The sequence below is a fragment of the Cucurbita maxima genome, unplaced genomic scaffold (genome assembly GCF_002738345.1).
Source record: "Cucurbita maxima cultivar Rimu unplaced genomic scaffold, Cmax_1.0 Cma_Scf00026, whole genome shotgun sequence".
NCBI lineage: Eukaryota > Viridiplantae > Streptophyta > Magnoliopsida > Cucurbitales > Cucurbitaceae > Cucurbita > Cucurbita maxima.
Window position 1 is genome coordinate 843,114 of NW_019272042.1, and position 21,536 is coordinate 864,649.

Genomic DNA, 21,536 nt, shown 5'->3' on the forward strand with positions numbered 1-21,536 from the left:
TTTTTTTTTTTTTTTTTTTTGGTGATCTTATTTTACTTTATATTTTTTAGTATTGTCTACTTGTAGGAGTAGTTAAAAATATTTTATTATGATTGAGGGAAGAATTTAGGGTTTTTTAAAGGGTTGTGGTTTGACGTAGCATGAGTATTAGTTGAGGTGGGAATTAAAATAATGATAATTACTCGGGTTTGGGTTTTGAATCTATTGTTCGTCGATCTTTATGTCATGTTTTTTAAATATGGTAAATGGGTTAGGAGTGATTTTGAACGTTAGGGTTTAAAAGTTGTAGTATGTGTCAATTATGGTTGAGTTATGTTCATTTTTAACTGTGTTTATATCATGTTATGTGAAAGCTGATGTTTAGGTTTGACGTTTTTAAAAGCCATCATTTTTTGGTCTAATTTTGAATATTTTGTCAAATTCTCAACTAATATTAGAGAAATTGTGACGGGGAAGTAAATGAGAGGTACATGAATGAACTGAGATCACATTTGAATGAGAGCTATCATGAAAATAGGATGATTAAGAAAAACTTAAAAGAATTGAAAATTACTGTTTAAATCAACAAGACCCACCTTCCTTTTCAGTGGCTCAATTTTAAAAGCTCTAAGCAATTCTAGGTTGGGTGACCTCTTTAAAATGACGACAAAACATGCTAGAATAACTCGAGTTGGTATGTAGGGGTAGTTTTTACTCTTGTAATGTGACCATGTTGCACGGGAATGTCAGGGTCATCAATTGTCGAGCCTTATCCAAATTTTGTGCTTGGGGCATTACAAAAATTCTCGATCCAACTATCATACATTTAGTTGAGCTGTATACAATTATTTAGAAGACTTTTTCTTTTCGAAAAAAAAAAAACATTAATTTTCAAACTAAAGTACAAATCTTATTTCAATCAAAGAGACCAACTCGAAGGCCTTTTTCGTTTTCACACACTTTGAATACTAAAAATCTAATTTGAATGCCAACACGAGCATAATTCAGCAATAACGAGTACGTACGGGAGGAAAGTCTTGATTTAATTAAATCTTCAAATTTCTATACCCACATTTATTATACCAAAGAAAATTCCTTTTAAATAAACAAATTCAATTTTTTCAATAGGATAAATAAAAAAAAATCAATCCCTTGTGAGTGTTCATTCAAAAGACTTACAATTATCAACACGTTCCAGATTATTAATTAATATTAAAAATTGGAAAAATTAATATATTTTAAAAAGTTAAACTATTTGACTAAAATACGCGTAACGTATAAATATATACATATATATATATATATATATATATATATATATATATATATTTATTTATTTATTTGTCTTTTTAGTGTGGCTGGTAAAAGCACACGAGGGAGAAACCTAATTGGTCCAAAAATAATAATCAATTTCCCACTATGGTTTTAGTGGTAAATAAAAGCAGCCAAAAAAAAAAAAAAAAAAAAGGAAAAATCAAAACGGCGTCGTAATAAGAACGATCCAGGAAACTGGCTGCTACTGAAGTAGGACGGTTCCAAGTGGCTTCGTGGCACGTGGGGGTTATTATTTAGTTATAAACTCATTAAATTGATTTATTTATTATTATTTTTTGGAAATTAATAACAATAAGGTTTATTGAATAAGGACCCATTTGGATTAAATCGTTAATTTTAATGTTAGATGTGACATTAAACTTATATAATGTGATCCACACCTAACTTAGGATTAATTTTCCAATTAATCCAACTTTATAGTAAACAACAAATCATTACTCATATTCATGTTTTATATGCTTCGTAATTATTATTTTTAAAGTATAAAATAAAATAAGTTGAAAGGATTATAATTTATTTAGTTAATTTTTTATTATAATTAATAATTAGATATATCTAAAATACGTATTAAAATAAACCTTTAATTCTCTCTTTCTTTTAATTAAAAAAAAAATTAAAGATTCTCTTCTTTAATCATTCCTAATTTGCTCCTGCATTCAATTTTGGTTTAATTACTTTATTATTATTTTAATATTACAAGAAATTTAATATTAATAATAAAGTTATTTGAAATAATGAAAAGATAAATTATTGAGTAATTTAAGGTGGCTAATGTTTTTATTTATTTATTTTGATGGCTAAGATATTATAATACGTGGGCCATTATAAATAGAAACAACAGAGACTCCATGACCTAGAGGACATGGCCCACAAATAAATAAATAAATAAAGTACTGTCGGCCTCTTTGTAATATTTTTTTTAATAATTATATATTATATTTAAAAAGAAAACTCATTTTAATAAAGCTACTATGAATAATAATATATTGTATAGCCGTGGAAACTAAGGTGTAGATATAAATTAATGTTCGTACGAGAATCTAACAATTTATAACTGAATTATTATTTTATTTTCCTCTTAAATATAACAATATTATAATTGGGTTTGAGAAAATATTTTTCTAAAACTAAATACAAAAACTATTATTATTATTATAATAGTATTTGTATTTATATTATATTAGTCAAGTCTATAGATGAACATAGTATCTGAGGTAAGGAATATCCATCAAACCCTACTCGGTTGGAAAAAGCACGAGACGATGCAAATTTGTGTATTTTCATTTCATGGAAGTCCTCGACAGAGGAAAGAAAGAGTTGTTAGGTGATGACACGTTCTGATTCGTTAAAATGACTCATAAAACTCAAATATCAAACATTCACAAGTCACAATGCATCACTATATAGATTATAAAAGTCGAATGTTCTTAATTTTGTACTAAATTTTAAAAGTAGGGTAGGATTAGGTTAACACCCGAATTGACGGGAATTTTTGAATTTTTAAAAAATTCAACCCAACCCAATTGAAAAAAGGAGTTAGATAGTCTGGGTTAGTGTTATCGGGTCATATGAATACTCCTATTGAACGTGTCAAAATAATAAGATGATTAAAATGATTAATTATTTGAAAGTTTAAAGACTAAAAAAGATCGTTTGACTCAAAAAACTCATAAACACACTAGATGAGCGATACTAGTACGAGAGATCGAGTTCGTATTAAGCGTACAAAGTGAAATCAACTCTCCAACGAAGTCAAATGTTCGAATCTTTGATTGGAATTGCAATTTATTAACGAGGGGAAAAGTCAAAGAACCTGGCCAATGATTTAATTAAGTAACATGATTGGTCGGACAGTCAACGTTTTACATTGGTCTTTGGTTTGACTTTGACTAATCATTGGGAAGAAGACAAGAAATATAGAGCACACTAACCTATTGTCCAATTTATTGTCTCTCTCATTGATTCTTTTTTCATCCAAAATTTCCATTCCTTTCACTTAAAATTTCTCCATTTCATTTTCAGCCAAGAAAAAGGACCCACCCATCATTTTCCCCTTTCCACACCTAATAGAAAACGAGAGGTGTTTTAGATCATATATACATACCCGAGTTCTTTAAACATGATTTGAAGTGTTTTTAAGAGTGAAGACTATCTTTACATCCCCACAAATTAACACGAGTTTTTTAAACATGATTTGTCTTAACTCGTGTTTTCTTGTGTGATCCAAGTAAAGGAGAGGTGCATGAATAAACCAATTGTTGAAAATTATTGGAAGTGAATCCCACATCGAAGAGTTTATAAGTGAGGAATACTATCTCCATAGGGGATGAGGCATTTTTGGGAACCCCAAACCAAAGCCACGAGAGCTTATACTCAAAGTAGACAATATCATACCATTGTGGAGATCCGTGATTTCTAACATAGTATCAGAGTCATGCCCTAAACTTAGTCATATCAATAGAATCCTCAAATATCGAACAAAGAATTGTGAGTCTCGAAAGTGTAGTCAAAAGTGACTAAAGTGTCGAACAAAATGTGTACTTTGTTCAAGGACTCTAAAAAAAGGAGTTGAGCCTCAATTAAGGGGAGGCTTATAGTGTACTTTGTTTGAGGGGAGGATTGTTGAGGATTATTGGGAGTGATACTATCTCCATTGTAATAAGGCCTTTTGGGGAAGCCCAAAGCAAAAACAAAGTCATGAGAGCTTATGCTCAAAGTGGACAATGTCATACCATTTTGCGGAGATCCGTGATTTCTAACACCAATACCACATCTGAATGAGAGCGATCTTGAAAATAGAATGATTAAGAAAAGCTTAAAAAGAATTGGAAGTCACTCCATATACCAACAAGGTGCACATTCCTTTGCAGTAGCTCAATCATAGGAACTTATGATTAAACATGTTTTATTTGGAGTAATTTTATGTCAGGTGACATTTTTGAAATTTTTCTAGGATGTATGTGAATGAGGGCAAAATATGTTGAAAGGACTCGTGTTGGTATAGATAGTAACTATCAATATTTTAAAAGTTTATCTTCATGATAACTCTCATTCAAAATGATATCGGTTTATTTACGTACCATCATTTACAAATCTTATTTAAAAAAATAAAAAACAAAAAAACCACGGTTGTTCGTTAAATTTTTAATTTTACTTTTAACAACCTTGTTACATGTAAAATATTCTATGTTTGACATATGTAACAATATTATAATATATTAATTAAAATAAAGACATGATTTGATGTTTAAATCAAACTTTAATGTATATATTATTAATGTGGCCATAAAAGTCTACAAGAGAATATGATATTTGGCATAGTGAACTTTGATTATTTTCTTGACCACAATAATAAAGAAAATTTAAAAAAATATGACATCAATGATGATGTAATAAATAAAACATTATCAAATGTATAAAAATTTATTAGAAATTATGAGGTTAAATGGATAATGCAAAAGATATTTAATTTATTTAGGGGAAGAATGTGAAAACAATTTCTCTTTGAACTCAATAATAATAATTAATGATTTTAAAGTATAGTAAAGTTGAATTATTCAAAATTTTAATTAAAAAAAAAAAGAAAAAAAATACGTTGAAATTCAAAGTTATGCAGCTCAATGCATCAAACCCCACCAATATACATTCATATATGCATGAATCGAATAAAGTCGAGAATTTTCCGATAATATTTATTTTCTTTATTGACTTTTTTATTTTCTACATTTTTAAATTTAAAAAATTAATTATTTCCCATATAAGTCTAACCCACGTTGAGTGTGACAACTTTTTTCAAGGTTTATTTCGATACGTCAATTTTAATTTATTGTTTCACTTAAAAAGTACGAATTAGTTAAATTTAATCTACAAATTTGAAAATTCAGGTTTACTTCTGTACAACTTGTGACACTCCGAGTAAAAGAGATATACATAAATAAACTAAGACAACATCTGAATAAGACAAATTTTGAAAACAATATGACTAAAAAAGGCTTGAAGTAAATGAAAATTCTTGCATATACTAACATGGTGAACCTTTTTTTCGGTGGTTTAATCATAGGAATTTCATAGTCATAGTTAAGCATGATTTGATTGGAGCAATTATATTTTGTGTTAATTATGGGGATATAAGTAATGTGACCGTGTTGTACGAGAATACCGGGGCATTCAGGTGTCGAATCAAGATTCCGAATCTTGAGCATGTGTCGTTACACGACTTATGATATGAACCACGACTAAGGAATTTCCATACCTCAAGGTCCAATTACAAGGACGAGAGCCAAGAAACTACAACAAACCTTATACACTTATATTTATGTTATGATGAGCTCATTAAAGAAAATTCTAGAAGACGTTGGAGACCTTTCTTATATGTTGTGTAAAGTTGAACTTCAAGAAAGAGATGAATTAAATGCACTCTAAGTTGCATCTAATGAACTCAGTTGAATTTATAAAACTAGTCCAAAGATGACTAATAATCACATTTCATTCATTGCACTATTTAATTATAATTTAACTATTTATTCGTCATATTTAAGTTAGTTTTAAATATAGGAGTTAAAGGTTATATTATAACTCCATAGGTTACCATATTCCACCGTTAACTAGCCATTTTAATATGGACATTATGAGTATTTCTCATCTACTAGCCCATATTTAATTCGGGAGTTATGTATGAAATAGGTTAAGGTCGTAAAGACTATATAAAGCCTTCTTTTTGTTGAGTAGAGACATCAGATTTTGGAATTAAGAATAAAATTTCTATTTTAGCTTGGTTGAGAGCCAAGTTTTTTCTTTACAAATTCTTGGGTTTAGAACTTGTATGCTAGAGTCATTCAAGTGGTATTAATCAAACTTCCTGTAGAGTGATTCGAATCACGAGTTTTCTTTACTCTTGATCTTGATCATCAAGGTAATCTGTTCCATACTTTTCCTTAGGTTGATTTCTATATCAACTTATTTCTATTCTCGAGATTTACTTCCATACAACTTATTGTAATCTCGAGGTTTGTTGAGTAGTTCATTTTTTTTCACACGGTTTGCTACCATACTTTATCATTGCATCATAGATTTGTTACATCATATATTTTTAATCTATCTTCTAAAATACATTAATATTATAATATTAATTAATTCATATAACTAATCCAACCCAAAAATTATTTGCATTTGTTATAAATTTCTTGAATATTTATAATGATAAATATAGAGAGAATTTTAATATTTTGTTCATATATTCATACAAAATAAATATTAAAAAAGTAATGGTAGTATTAAAAATAAATTATCTATTCATAAATAATAGGTATAATTTATAAGAAAAATCTTATTATTTTTTAAAATTTTCATTTATGTATAAATTATTAAATAAATAAATAAAAGGCCAAAGAACATGAAGGTAAAATGTCGGTATTAAATTTAAAAATGTGTTTTATTTATTGATAATTGGAATTTCTTGCCACAATATTTGTAATATTCAAAGTCTATTTTTTTTAGGCCAATTGGGTTTACTTTTCATGCAATGTATTTAAAAAATATTAAAGCAATAATATTTGATTTTACATATTCAATAAATGACATAAAAAGTAGTCTAGTAAGTACAACTCAATGCATTCAAGAAAACTGTTGAATTCAAATTCTATAATGATTTATATTATTATATAAAATTTTGTTAATTAATTAAAATTCACGTTTTGGCTCGGGTGGCTATAGACGTACCCCATTCAAATCTCTCAATCCGAACGTTGCTGAAATTAAAAAATAAAAGAAAAATTAAATTACGCTTATTCACCCCAACGAATAATAATAAAATATATCTAATATAACTTATACTATTATGGTTTAAGCGAACAAGAATTTGGAAGGGTTGAGAACGAGGTTGAAAGAAAATTATCTTATTATCCGTTTAAATAGAGATTCTCCGCTCTATTTGAGAGAGGTCTCTACGGAGCTCTAATTTCACGAGTTAAAATAGCCTTTCTAATTATTTATATTTATTGGGATTTGGTTGCTTTTATTATTATTCGACCTCGTTTTATGTATGTCGACAGCCTAAAATAATAGTTTTTGTTTTAAAAATAATTTGTCAACTTTTAACTTCACTAGTAGGTCAATGCTAATGTGTCCCACATTCCACTTTCATACATTCTAGATAATAAAAATATTGTTAAATAATAATATCACCCGCTTTAATAAATATATATTTTTTTAATTCTGCTCTCGATCTAATAATTAAATAAATAAATTATTGAATTCACCATAATTGCAAGCAAATGAATTGGTTAAAAAACACGATTGAATCACTGAAAAGGAAGGTGCACATTGTTGATATAAGTAGTAACTTTCAATTATTTTAAGCTTTTATTAGCCATTTTATTTCAAAATTGCCTGTTATTCGTGTAACTCTTCATTAGTCGAGCGTCACAAAATATATCCCGTTCTTCTTTGAAATTTGATCCCTATCAACCTAGGTTTAAAATGGTTTCAAATCTGTTGAAAATTGTAAATTTTTTTTAAGGAAAGAATTTAGACATTTTTACCATTTATATGAAAGTCTATTGAATTTTACTTATTTTTCTATTTATTATATATAAGAAACATATTAATTTTTTTAATTAAAAAACGTTAATTTAAAGATAATTCAACTAGTTAAGACATAGTTTAAAATAAAAATTGTTCGATTACACTTAGGTAAATTGGGTTCGATTTGCCGGTTGACATTTGAATTTTATGAGATTTTAATTATTAAGGTAATTTTTTAATAATTAAAAAAATCAATAAGCTAATTAGTTTAGTAAGATTTTTTTTCAGACAATTAATTATAAATTTGAATGGAAATCTCCTTTTCCCTCTTTCGGAGCCTCTGCTGGAGCTGTCATAAGAGGGGAGGAGAAGTACGAAGGGTTTTTTTGTACGGATGCCGTCAACCTCCGCAGTCCGATGGATCCAATGCGGCTCAACGACAGCCAAGAACGAACACTTGATGGAACCTTGAATCTTAACGACAAAGATAGCGCGGGAAATTGTTGATTTACTTCTTCTGATGGAGTTCTGCAACTTAATTCTAATACTCATTCTGCTTGCAAGGAAGGCGAGTTTCATCTGTAGAAATCGTTGTTACGATGCAATCTAAGACGATTGGCCTCCTTTATACAGCCATTTCTACTTCAATTGTTGCGATTTTGGAAGGGATTGAGTTTGTAATACGAGTATGGGCGACCTAATTCATTGTGGAATCAAATTATCTTCCATCTATTTAGCCTCAATTTTGCTCGAGTAGAATCTATGGCCACTGCTATGTGGCGAAATCTCGGTCTAATGGCAGGTATGATTTGAACTTATTTCGAAAAATTTGAAGTTTAAATCGTGAATTGAGAGTTATAAACTAGTGTAATTTGCCTGTAAAGCTTATTTATGAATCTCTGAGTTCGTGCTGATTCAGTATATAGTTTGGATTGAGTGATTGGCGATTAGGCAAAGGAATGGTGGGTTAAAGATTGAATTAGATCAATGTTTTTAATGCCCCACCCTTGGTTTCAGCTTTCTATCTATCTTTAAAGTTAATTAGCCGACACCACCACACGCCACACCCCACCCTTGTTCATCAGCATGTGGGAATTGCCAATTGGTTGATTGGTTTGTTGGTTGTTTGTCTAGATGTTATCTAATTTTATTGAATGAAGAAATTCGTAGAGAACCGTCAAAATTTCAAACAGGTACGGTGAAATTGACTGTTTATTAACTTTTCCAACTGTAGTTTCCACTTCCAATACAAGCTCTATATGATTTTATTTTTTTTGGGAAAACTAGAAGCTCTTGCTTGAATTCTGCAAGTTTTTCCTGTTTGTTTTGTGATTAAATATTCCCATTTATACTTGCATGAACTGTAGACAATTGGAGAGGCCCAAATGTGAACGAACTGCCAAATCTTTCCTAAATAGGTATAAATGCAAGGACTCAAACATGGTGGGTTTACTGAAAAACTATTGGGGGTAAGTCCATTTTGGACTCAAGTGGTTGGCACATGTTGAGGCAAGCCTTATCTCTTTGCCAGTGGGCTCACAATCAATACGACGATAAGAAGTGGTTCCTAACACCGTCATTGTCAGCGACCATGTGAGCTTCAGCAAATTGGATCCTTCAAGTAACTCACGTGAAGGATATTTAGTGATTCACTTAATTAACCTCACAGTCTCCCTGTTTATTTCGAATTAGGCGAATCCATCATATGTAAGTATATTTTGAGATCATTTATCTATATCCTGTTCTTTTTTGTTCTTGTTTTTCTTTAATTATTGATTATTTATCTGCTTCAAGTAAAATGATGACCTTGAGATTTCAGCCCCTTTTTTGTTTGCTGGTAGGTAGGGCTAAGTGGGTTTCTGATATCTTTCTGAAAAAGTTGTAATCTTGCTAGAATCCTCGCTAGATTTCAGATTATGTATAGATTTCTTGTTGATATTTCCTGGTTTCGGTAAATGGTATTCTTGTATGACGTTTGTTGGGAAGAGTCATAAGTTTGTCTCAGATCTACTATAATTCTTGAAGCTGCTCCGATCATACTTCTAGAGTTCTTGGGCATTTTTCCCCTGTCTCTCTTTCTATCAGCTTGTGATTGTAAATTGTGCTCGTGATTGGTTTTAAGCTGTTGAGACAGCGTTGTCACCGTGTCCTAATTTGAGAGTGGTCAACTTGATCATCTGGGGTAGTTATGGCCCCCTTTTCCGTTGCCAGACGGTTTACTGCTTATTTCTCTACTGGAATCTTGTAGTTCATATTTTAAATTGGCTGCTTCTTCTGTGGTGTTTCTGATTTGTGATATGATTTAAGTAATTTTTGATCGGTTGTTATGAATTTGATTGACAGCAATTGGGGGGACCATGGAATCATTGTGGTTCTTCACATAGATTCAGATTTCTGAGATGTTGAGAAGGCTTTAACCTTTCTGTCACTGAAGTGGATGCTGGAAGCTCTGACTCCCCAAATATGGGTTGCAACAAGACCATAGTATGGTTTCGGAGAGACCTCAGGATTGAGGACAACCCTGCTTTAAATGCTGCTGCTAGAGATGGTTTTGTATATCCTGTGTACATATGGTGTCCTAAAGAGGAGGGACAATTCTATCCTGGACGGGTATCAAGGTGGTGGCTGAAGCAATCACTTGCCCATTTAAAACAGTCATTAAAATCCCTTGGTTCGGACCTCGTGCTAATGAAAACTCAGAGTACTATTTTCTCTCTTCTGGAGTGTATCAATGCTATTGGGGCAACAAAAGTAGCATTTAACTGTCTCTACGGTACGTATGTTCCTTTCTAGTTTCCTTCTCTTGCTTGAGATTTGATGGTCTTTTCAATTAGGAATATGCTAATGCACTTACTGATTGCAGTATGTTTATCATTGCCCTTGGGAATTCTGTGTAGTGGAATTGTCATTACATTGTAATGACATGGCATGCTCAATGTTCTTTGCAGCTGATTGAGTTGTAGTTTCGTAGTGGATCATCATGCTACTTTGGAATTTCCTGGGCACCTTACTTTGTGTTGGTGAACAAAATATTTGCATTTTCTACGACAAAAAAGAAAAAACTCCTGTAAATTTCTAGTGGTAAACCTTACCAAACTTGGTGTGGATAGATAACTTCATTACTACCCAGTTGGAAGGTTGGGGGATAAAATGTAGGAAAAGAGATTTCTCAAAATATGCATATCACCTAACAATTAGTTTGTCATGAAGTCAGCAGTTGTCTTCGCAGCAACACACAATATAAATCACCATCAGTTCAAGGTAGATATTGTATAAAATACACAAATCATGATAATCATTTTCACTTAACTGGTGGAGAGGAACCTTTGTAAGAACATAATTAATCTCATTTTATATCCTCCATGACAAGAGTGTTAGGAATCACGACCCTCCACAATAGTATGATATTTTCCACTTTGAGCATAAGCTCTCATGGCTTTGCTTTTGGCTTCCCCAAAAGGCCTCGTACCAATGAAAATATATTTTTTACTTATAAATCCATGACCATTCCTTTAATTAGCCGATGTGGGACTCCCTCCCAACAATCTTCAACAAAGAGTTGATTTCATTCTCAAGCAACCACATTTTGGAATAGGACCTAGTAAAATAAGGAGTTGTAACTTCTGCTTGATGTAAGGCCGAATAAATAGTTAAAGCAATTCTTCTTGCCTCTGTGGTTGGGAAAGTGCCTGTGTCAAACTACAGAGATACCAAGATCATTCTACTAATGGTTATCTTTTCATCTCAGATCCCATTTCACTTGTCCGAGACCACAATATTAAAGAAAAACTAGTTGAACTCGGAATTTCTGTACAGAGCTACAATGCAGATCTTTTATATGAGCCATGGGACGTATATGATGAAAATGGGAATGCTTTTACGACTTTCAAGGACTATTGGGGTAAATGTCTTCTTTTGCAGAAGGAATTTATTTCAACTCTCCCTCCATGGAAACTACAACATGCTGCAGGTACATTTCTGACAGTATATATGTAATTTCCGAATCATTCATCCTTGAAAATACGTTCTTTGATGCTTCTAGGATTGATATTTGTGATACTTTTGGAAGATAGATAGAAAGAATGAGGAGCTAGGTTGCTATTCTAACAAAATTTTGGAATTAACAGAATAGTACTGAAATACTTGTCGTATAGATATGCATGCAACTGCAAAGGAGCTTGTTGTGAAACTTTTAGAACTGTGTAGAGTATTGTCTTAAGAGCTTCTCTCCTGTTTTAATCTTGACAGGATCAGTGGGAAGTTGTTCCATTGAGGAACTAGGTCTTGAAAATGAATCAGAGAAATCTAGCAATGCATTACTAGCAAGAGCTTGGTCGCCAGGGTGGAGCAACGCAGATAAGGCTCTGGCTGAATTTGTAGAAAATCATCTGCTAGAATATGCGAAAAATAGGCAACAGCTTGGCGGTAGCTCGACATCTCTACTGTCCCCATACCTACATTTTGGGGAAGTAAGTGTCTGGAAGGTTTTCCAAAAAGTGAGAATGAAACAGATATTGTGGGCAAGAGAGGAAAACGCTGTAGGGGAACAAAGCACAAATCTGTTTCTCAGAGCTATAGGGCTCAGAGAGTATTCCCGTTATATATGTTTCAACTTTCCATTCACCCATGAGAGATCATTGCTGAGCAGCCTGAAGTTCTTCCCTTGGCATGCTAGCCAGAATAACTTTAAAGCTTGGAGGCAGGGTCGAACTGGCTACCCATTGGTTGATGCTGGAATGAGAGAGCTTTGGGCAACTGGATGGATACACAACAGAATAAGAGTGATTGTTTCTAGCTTTGCAGTTAAGGTTTTGCTTCTTCCTTGGAAATGGGGAATGAAGTATTTCTGGGACACTCTTTTAGATGCAGATTTGGAAAGTGATATCCTTGGTTGGCAATATATTTCTGGGAGTTTGCCAGATGGCCATGAACTTGAGAGATTGGACGATCCACAGGTATGTTTAGTTTCTTTAAACTTGAAAGCACTAATAGTAGACTACAAAGATCAAACCTACCTTTATGAACTCAAATGTCTTCAAGATTAAATTTCTAATTGTCAGCTATGCCACAATTGAACTGCTGTTGGAAGCATGTGGTAGATACTTAATAAAGAACAATAGGATAGGAATCACGACTCTCCACAATGGCTTTGCTTTGGGCTTCTCCAAAAAGCCTCATACCAACGGAGATGTATTTCTTACTTATAAACCCATGATTATTCCCTAAATTAACCAAGGTTGGACTCCCTCCCAACAATCTTCCCCTATGAACAAAGTACACTACACAGCCTTCCCCGAGGCTTATGGAGCCCTCGAATAGTCTCCTCTTAATCGAGGCTCAACTCCTTCTCTGGAGTCCTCAAACAAAGTACACCCTTTATTCAAAAGTTGACTACACCTTCGAGGCTTACGACTTTTTTGTTTGACATTTGAGGATTCTATTGACATGACTAAATTAAGGGCATGCCTCTGATATCATGATAGAAATTACGACTCTCCATAATAGTATGATATTGTCCACTTTGAGCATAAGCTCTCATGACTTTGCTTTGGGCTTCTCCAAAAGGCCTCATACGAATGGAGATGTATTCTTTACTTATAAACCCATGATCATTCCCTAATCTAGCCAACGTGGGACTCCCTCCCAACAATCCTCAACAAATAGAACAAGAGATATGCTTGAAATTCTTCCTAATATACATTTATCTGAAATTTAGAAACGTCTAAAATAACATATCTGATACCTTATACTGATAATATAGTTCAGTTTTTTATTCATAATTAAAGGAATAAGAAGATTATTGGCTGGCCAATTACAGTATCTTTATTTATATTTTTTTAAAAAAATCTGTTACGATGCCTTGTTGTACCTAAAATTATCAGTTAAACGTTATAGTCTCTACTTCCTTATCTCATCATGCTAACTCGACATTCTTGAATTTAGATTCAAGGCTCCAAATACGATCCAGATGGAGAATATATTAGACATTGGCTGCCTGAGCTAGCACGAATGCCAACCGAGTGGATTCATCATCCATGGGATGCACCTCAGACTGTCCTAAAAGTTTCAGGAGTTGAGTTAGGTTTAAACTATCCTACACCGATAGTTGACTTAGACTTGGCTGCTAATCGATTGAGAGAATCCATAATCAAAATGCGGGAAATTGAAGCAGCTGCTGGGGCAAACTCAAATGGTACAAATGAAGTTGTTATGGATAATGCAGATAGGATTCAATCCTTGGGTACTGCAAATGTTGTAGCAGAGCCAAAAACCTGTGCTACTTATTCTTCTAATGATCAGAAGGTACCCATGATTCAAACTTCAAAGGTTGATAATCCATTGAGTAGGAAACGGTCTAAGCCTATGGAAGAGAAAGGAGAATTTCAATATAATATTCGCAACAACGTACAAAGTGAAGCTGGGACGTCGAAACCAGACGAAGATTTATGCTCTACTGCTGAATCTTCATCATCTAAGAAGCCATCCACCAGCAGAACTTCCTTTTCTGTTCCACAGTTTTGTTCCTCATCAAAAGGGCTGCCAGAATCATCTGAAGGAACTACTGATAGATGAGACTTCAATTAATGATAGTGAGTTTCTACATTACCTCAGTTGTTTTACAGAAGCTAATGATTGAATGCTTATCACAATGCGGTTTTAAATTGTGATGGCTCAAACCCACCGCTAGCAGATATTGTCCTCTTTGGGTTTTCCTTTCAGGCTTTCCCTCAAGGTTTTTAAAACATTTGTTACAGTCCAAGCACACGCAGATATTGTTCTCTTTGAATTTTCCCTCAAGATTTTTAAAATACGTCTGCTCGGGAAAGGTTTTCACACTCTTATAAAGAATGTTTTGTTCTCCTCTCCAATCAATATGGGATCTCACATAAATCTTCTTGGATTATATCTTAGGCTCGCATTCTGGATCTTGAAACTTGATTTTACTCTTGGATTTCATCTTTTCTGATTTGTTTGACTCCATATTTTCTATGAAATTCATGCAGGAACTTCATAATGATAATGGTTTCACATCTGGGCAATGGATCTACCTCAACGATTGTTGGCTTGTGCGTGCCGATGTTTGGTACACTTTTTGATCTCTAAGGTACTGAGTTTAGATGCCTTCTTTCTGTACATATAAACTTACTCATAAAACATAAAACTGTGCACAACTTTATTCGCAAATTTGTCCAAATATGTGCAGTTTCCCTTCGTAATTCCTTCAAGTTCTCTCGAGTATCTTGACCATGGCATGTTATTGAAGCATGTATCATTCAAATTTATGTGGTTACTCTTAGGATCTGATTTTAGTCCCCGTAACTGAGAAATGCGATATATTTCCTTCGTTTGATAACTATTTGGTCTTCGATCTTTGAGAATTAAGTTTTCAAGCACTATTTCCACCTATTGATTTATTTGTTTTGTTATGAACTATTTTCAAATTCAAACCGAGTTTTGAATACATATATTTGTTTTTGGAATTCGAATTAGAAAAAAACATTTGAAAAAGTGAGTATAATTTTTAAAAACCAGTTATATCAAATTTAACAAGACTTCAAACATAGATGAATGATAAACTCATTAGGGACAAGTGTGTTTATAAGCTACAAAGATTAAATGTTAACATCATAAGAATTGACATTTAAATTTGAAGGGAACTTTAAGAAAGGGATTAAATTATTGTTGTATCGATATGTTTAAACGTGATAGAACATGCCTCTAGAATTCTATTCGATGCATCCAATAATAACTTTTATACAACGATTAAAAGGTCAAAGATTTAAATTCTCTCTATCTGTTGAACTAAAAATATAGATATTTTTACGGTCGATAAAAACTTAATATAGTTGAATATTTTTTGGAATAAAAAAGCGATTTAAGAGGACAAATTTGAGAATTAGAATAAAATATTCAATCTTATGTCCTTTATAAGGAAAATATAGATACTTATTTTATAATTTATTAATAACTCCGATTCTATCAACCAAATAAGCGCCCATGGCCTAATGGATAAGGCGTCTGACTTCTAATCAGGCGATTGTGGGTTCGAGTCCCACTGGGCGTGCTATTTTATCTTTTTTCGAAAAATATTTGTAAATGATCAGACGGGGGAAGTTCCAATGCCATTGTCATCCCCTTGGTTCTCCCCGGTCAACTCCTCCAAAGATTTGCCTTTGGATTCCGGCACTAACAGAGTAAACAAAGCTCCCAAGAAATTAATGCATCCCAACACAATCAAAGCATTCTTAACGCCGATCCCCGTCGGGTACCCCGGCTCCGTCATCGCCGGATCCTTACTCTGCGCCGCATACAAAAACCCAAACGCCCCCACTATCGCCCCTGCCTTCCCTGCCGCCGCCGATATCCCATGGCAAGTCGACCTCAACCTCGCCGGAAATATCTCCGCCGGCACTATAAACGTCGTCGAATTCGGCCCAAAATTCGCAAAGAAAAACGTCAGCGAATACATCACCACAAACCCAATTCTGTGCGGCTTCTCCTTCCAATGATTGTATGGAAAAGCCAGAGCAAACATGAAAATCGTCATCATTATGAACCCCATCAATTGAATCACGAATCTCCCTATGTAATCGATGAACACCACCGTGAACCAGTACCCGGGAACCGTCCCGCACAGGGCAATTAGTGTCTGTGCGCGTGCGATTTTGAAACATTCTTCTAATTCGCTCATTGTTGCCGCCGGTGGAAGCCATTCGATGGCCGTGAAAATGTCTTTTTGGAAGAGGTTTTGGCTGTAAAACGCTATGTCTAATAGAAACCATGTGGTGGTTGTCCCCAATAAATGGAGCCCATGGCGTTTCGCGAATTTCTTCGAGAATAAACCGAAACGGTTAGGATTTTGATTTGATTCGGTTGTCGGTTTTTCTTCTTCGGCTTCGAGGTGGACTTGCAGCACTTTTGACATGTCGGCGGCGGCTTGTTTTGCGTTTTGGGCCACCAGAGCGGTGTATCTCGCCGTCTCTGGCATTTTCATCCGCCAGTAGTATGTTATCCCGGCCGGAATTGCGCCGAACATTAGAACGATTCGCCACACGTAATCCGCCTCCGGAATTGTGGGGCGAGAGGGATTTTCGCTGTAGGGTGGTGCAGGGAAGCGGTTGTTGAAGGCGGTGGAGACTACCAGAGCAACGATTCCTCCGACTAAAATTCCGAACCCCTGCATTGCGAAGACGGCGGCGATGAATGCGCCGCGGGTTTTTTTATTGGCGTATTCCGACATTATAGTGGCGGAGAGAGGGTAGTCGCCGCCGATTCCGAAGCCGAGCCAGAAACGGAAGAAACAGAGGGTGGAAATAACGGCTTTTGGGGAGTGGCTGAAGGAGAGGCCAGAGGCGATGGAACAGAGGACCATGAGAATGAGGGTAATGCCGTAGACCCTTTTCCGGCCAAGTTTGTCGCCGAGCCAGCCGAAGAAGAGTTGTCCGGCGAGGGTGCCGCAGAGGGCAACGCCGTTGACGGCGGCGGCGACGTTGGGGGGAAGAGATCCGGGTCTGGGGGAGTTTTGGATATGGTAATAGATTCGGCCGAGGAGTTTGGTGACGATGGAGATGCAGAAGAGGTCGTAGGCGTCGGTGAAGAAACCCATTCCGGCAATGATGATTGCCGTGAAATGGTACCATTGGGTTTTTGCAAGATCGAGTGCGCTTAGCACTCCCAGTTGTTGGCTCATCTTAAGCTTTTGGCTATGGAAGATCTCCGATCAATCTTTCTCCTCCTCCTCCTCCTCCTCCTCCTCCTCCTCCTCTCCGGTCAACTGAAATTTAAATTTTAAATTTTGAAAAATTAAATTTTGCAGAAGAGATACAAATAATATTTATAAAAAAGTAAGCTCTATAGGATTTGAATTGAACTCCTCTTACGATTTACCGTTTTTATCGATTCGAAAATATATAGTGAAGAAGACCATCCGTTACGCTGGTTAAGATATTAAGTTTTCAAGATCGTTTGAATTCTCACTCTCGTGTATGATCAAACTAAGAATAATAAAAAAAAAAGCTAATTCTAATACTTATTACTCATAATTTTCAATTTCAGAAATATATTTTTTTAAAACAATAAGATCTGCAGAGAGAGAAAGAGAACCTGAAATTTCTGGAAAAATGACACAATGGTGACAAGAAAGCTTAGATGATGGGACGAAGAAGATGAACATAAAACGGCTATTTTTATAAGTGAGGCTGTCCAAATTCCAGAAATGCCCCTGATGGCATCTATTGGAATATACCAATCAAAAGTCTATTTTTGTCTCTTTCCATCCCTATTTCTTAATTGTAAATTGGAGGTTCGATATTAGCATTTTGTCGACATATAAATCGATGTATTGTAGAATTGAAGTCTCAATGTTGATATGTTGCTGACATCAAGTCAACAAATGTATCCATAATAGAAAAGAATACAATTATTTACTAGACAGACATGTCTTCAAATTGACTAAGTTTATTATTATTTTTTTCCATACAATCAAACAAAAAACAAAAAACAAATCAACACCCGACACTTGTTCGGTGTTGCTTGAGTGAAATGTCTTTCTACTTCTATATTCAACAAAAACAAGACAACAAAACAGAAGGGTTTGTATTTTCTTTCGTGACATGACAGGAAGATCATGACAAATACTGACAGTGCTTGATCAGAGATTGAAGGTGAGGGAGAGGAAGACGAGTCGGAAGGGATAAAAGAGACACAAGAGGGAGAAGATCGGGAGAGAAGGGAAGAGTATTTGAGAGTGAGCTTAAGGAAAGAGAGTACAATCCAACCTTAATTGAACTTTGACTTGGTCAATCTTAAATTTTCAACGGGACTGACGTGAATGAATTGCTTAATGGGTATATTGTAAAACAATAATTTGAGTTGATATGTATTTACTTAATTTTGAACGTTCAAGCAACCCAAAAGTTGACTTCAAAAAGTCAAGATAGTCTTAAAAAAATACAAAATCAAATATTTTTTTTTCTTATTTAACTATATTTCCGAGGTTGTTCGTGGGCGAGACATCCAATGTTCCATGCATAGCTATAACCGTCCAAGCCCACAACTAATAGATATTACTATTTTAGCATGTTACGTATTGCCGTCAGCTTCATAATTTTAATACACGTCTGTTAGGGAGAGGAGTTACACACCCTTATAAGAAATGTTTCGTTCCTCTCTCCAATAGCCGAGAAAGAAGGGTTGATGAACGTATTTGTTTCAAATGGCCACCATGAAAACGAGAGCCTATCTTCCTTAAATCTTATATATATTGAAAAGGCTTTGGGCCAGCATGACTCTGGGCTGATTAGCCCAATTCATTAAACTGGGCTGAGCTAAGGCCCAAGACCAGTAAATTAACGGGAAATAGCAATGAAAGCGAGAAAAAAAATTCCAAAAAATATAACTCCAAACATTTTTTTTTTTTTTTTTAATTTAACGTACATGAAATCATTTATAACATCATAACACGTGACTTGATATAGTAGCTGATGTGACTAAATTAACTACGTAAATGATTTTAATGACATTTTTACAAATAAAATAAATTAAAATGATCCGTTACCGTATAATTGGTACCCGACAATATTTTTCTTTTATTTAAATAATAAGAATATATACATTAATAACAAAAAAAAAAAAAAAAAAAAGTTGAAAGATTTGGATAGAGATTGATAATGTTTTTATTTGAAATACCTTTATTCCAAGAATAGTCATTTAATTTGAGTCCATTTGCATCATTGTCCACTATGAAAGGACCAATCTCTTGTGTTGCTCCATAACCCACAGAGGAGCACCCAGGACCTGAAACCCAACCAAATAAACAAGAATCGTTTGTCACCTCACCTCAGAANAAACTATACAAAATCTTGAAAACTCTATTAATAAATGAGCGTAATATTGAAAATGTTGATGACGGAGGTGTCTGTTTTTTTAATGAATCAACCAAAATTTATGATGTTCTTCTGGTAAAAATGGGAAGAGGTTGAGACGGTGGAAAAAATTGACTATGGCCGGAGATTCTCCGACGACTCTAGAAGTTCTTCCAAATAATCAGGCCCAAGATCTTCCAAAACAACCACATTATTCTCAATCGTTCCACTCCCATCTCTTTCTTTGCTCTTTCTCCTTGTGAATTTCTTCCTCATCGAGTGTTTTCTCTTCAGCGCCACCACCGGAGATCCGCCGTCGCCGCCGTTTTCACTGGAGTTTATCATCTCCATTTCCTTCAGCGATTCCTGAACTCTTTCCACTGGAAAATTAAGAACGGCGGTGGAACCCCTCATTGAAAAAGCAGCTTGATCATAGGCTAAAGCAGCCGCCTCGGCACTGTCGAATGTTCCGAGCCAAACCCGAGCCCCATTTCGGGTCGAGTCCCGTATTTCCGCCGCGAATTTTCCCCATGGCCGGCGGCGGACTCCTCTGTAGCATTTTCGCTTGTGGGGTTCTTCTTCTCCGAGGGAATCGACCTCCTCGTCTTTGATCGGAGCCTGCCGGAGGGAAATCTCCGGTGGGTACCCGGCAGCCTCGGAGATTAAGCTGTGAAGGAGCATTTCGCCGGAATCATTCTCGTTGAAGGGCAGAGAGTTGTCGTTGATTTGGAAACCTTCCCATAGCAGTGATTCGAAGGAGCCGAAGGAAGATTCCGGCGAGAAATCGGCGTTTTGGGAGTGAAAGAACGAAGAATTCATTGAAATTTTGGAAGAAATGATGAAGGGGAATTGTGATTCATGAAAGGAGGCGGCTATTCCTCTGTTTCTTTCGGACAGGGAGATGGCTCCATTGCTTTAAATAAATACCAAATGGCACAGTAATTGGAAAAAAAAAAAAAAAAAAAAAAATCCCTAAAATCATACATCTCACCATCCACCTCTCTTCTCTTGGTCAATCTCTTCAGGTCTAATAGTCTCGTTGGGACACCGTGCATCCACCCCTTCAAATTCACCATTTTCGGAGGCTAGCGTCCTCACTAGAACACTGAACATCCACCACCTTCTTTGAAGGCCCAATGTCCTCGTTGGGACACCAAGCATCCACCCCTCATTCATCCTCGTTGGGGATACAGTGTTCTCGTTGGGACATCGCTTGGTGTATGGTTTTGATATCATTTGTAACGATCTAAACCCACCGCTAGCAAACATTGTCCATTTTGACACATTATGTACTATTGCTTAAATATACTAGAGAGAGATTTCCACACCCTTGTAAAAAATACTCTGTTACTCTCAAACGAAGGTGGGTTCTCACACTACTATTTTGATCTATAGGATTAGAAACAACTAAACCTTTAAAATTTCTTCCATTTTTGAGTCAACCTCAAGATGTCAAACAACTCTACGATAGACCCATCAACCTGTTATCTCGACATACCTTCAAGTCATTGAAGGATGTCAAATATCATTTACTTTTAATATTGATTAAGAATGATATAATAATTTAATTTGAAAATGGGATTTCTTGGGAGATACACCAAGAAACAAAGCTTGGAAGGGTAATTGGAAAACGTGGTCAATAGGGAGGTTTGAAAAGAAATTATAAGGGGTAGTGGCCAAGTCAAAGTGGAAGAAAGGAAAATGATGACGTCAGCTGATGACTTTTTGTTTTCCTTCTTAGATTCGTTGTACACGTGTGATTGGTTGGTGATGACGTGGCGTTCATGTAGACCAATAGTTGTTTGGATGAGGAAATTCTTTTTAAGTGACGGTTAA

General features: G+C 34.8%; 3 protein-coding genes and 1 non-coding gene across 8 annotated transcripts; 2 read left to right on the forward strand and 2 right to left on the reverse strand.

Annotated features, from left to right (window-relative positions):
• The first annotated feature begins 9,401 nt into the window (after nt 1–9,401).
• LOC111498948 (cryptochrome-1) lies at nt 9,402–15,127 on the forward strand. Of its 5 annotated transcripts, none has more exons than XM_023150340.1 (6): nt 9,402–9,543; nt 10,180–10,609; nt 11,585–11,806; nt 12,085–12,791; nt 13,780–14,430; nt 14,841–15,127. In XM_023150340.1, the coding sequence occupies exons 2-5, from the start codon at nt 10,300–10,302 to the stop codon at nt 14,407–14,409; spliced, it is 1,869 nt and encodes a 622-aa protein (XP_023006108.1). In that variant the 5' UTR covers nt 9,402–9,543; nt 10,180–10,299; the 3' UTR covers nt 14,410–14,430; nt 14,841–15,127. The 5 variants fall into 5 exon arrangements, with proteins under 5 accessions (XP_023006108.1, XP_023006106.1, XP_023006105.1 ...); XM_023150338.1 differs by lacking the exon at nt 9,402–9,543 and adding an exon at nt 9,592–10,050; XM_023150337.1 differs by lacking the exon at nt 9,402–9,543 and adding an exon at nt 9,592–10,018.
• A 701-nt stretch (nt 15,128–15,828) lies between these two features.
• Nucleotides 15,829–15,901, forward strand: TRNAR-UCU. The gene has a single exon. It is a non-coding gene; the product is annotated as a tRNA-Arg (tRNA).
• Nucleotides 15,902–15,932: 31 nt separating this feature from the next.
• Nucleotides 15,933–18,010, reverse strand: LOC111499194 (probable inorganic phosphate transporter 1-3). Its single transcript, XM_023150707.1, has 2 exons — nt 17,941–18,010; nt 15,933–17,611 (listed from the first exon to the last, which is right to left on the reverse strand). The coding sequence occupies exon 2, from the start codon at nt 17,525–17,527 to the stop codon at nt 15,938–15,940; it is 1,590 nt and encodes a 529-aa protein (XP_023006475.1). The 5' UTR covers nt 17,528–17,611; nt 17,941–18,010; the 3' UTR covers nt 15,933–15,937.
• Nucleotides 18,011–19,682: 1,672 nt separating this feature from the next.
• LOC111499095 (ethylene-responsive transcription factor 1B-like) lies at nt 19,683–21,034 on the reverse strand. The gene has a single exon (XM_023150557.1). The coding sequence runs from the start codon at nt 20,517–20,519 to the stop codon at nt 19,836–19,838; it is 684 nt and encodes a 227-aa protein (XP_023006325.1). The 5' UTR covers nt 20,520–21,034; the 3' UTR covers nt 19,683–19,835.
• Nucleotides 21,035–21,536: the final 502 nt, after the last annotated feature.

Excerpts from the sequence above, each read along its gene's own strand:
- LOC111498948 (XM_023150340.1), top strand. The coding sequence starts at position 10,300 with ATGGGTTGCAACAAGACCATAGTATGGTTTCGGAGAGACCTCAGGATT. Across the intron at positions 11,807-12,084 it reads GAAACTACAACATGCTGCAG|GATCAGTGGGAAGTTGTTCC; the intron begins GTACATTTCTGA and ends TAATCTTGACAG. Across the intron at positions 12,792-13,779 it reads AGAGATTGGACGATCCACAG|ATTCAAGGCTCCAAATACGA; the intron begins GTATGTTTAGTT and ends TCTTGAATTTAG.
- LOC111499194 (XM_023150707.1), bottom strand. The coding sequence starts at position 17,527 with ATGAGCCAACAACTGGGAGTGCTAAGCGCACTCGATCTTGCAAAAACC.
- LOC111499095 (XM_023150557.1), bottom strand. The coding sequence starts at position 20,519 with ATGAATTCTTCGTTCTTTCACTCCCAAAACGCCGATTTCTCGCCGGAA.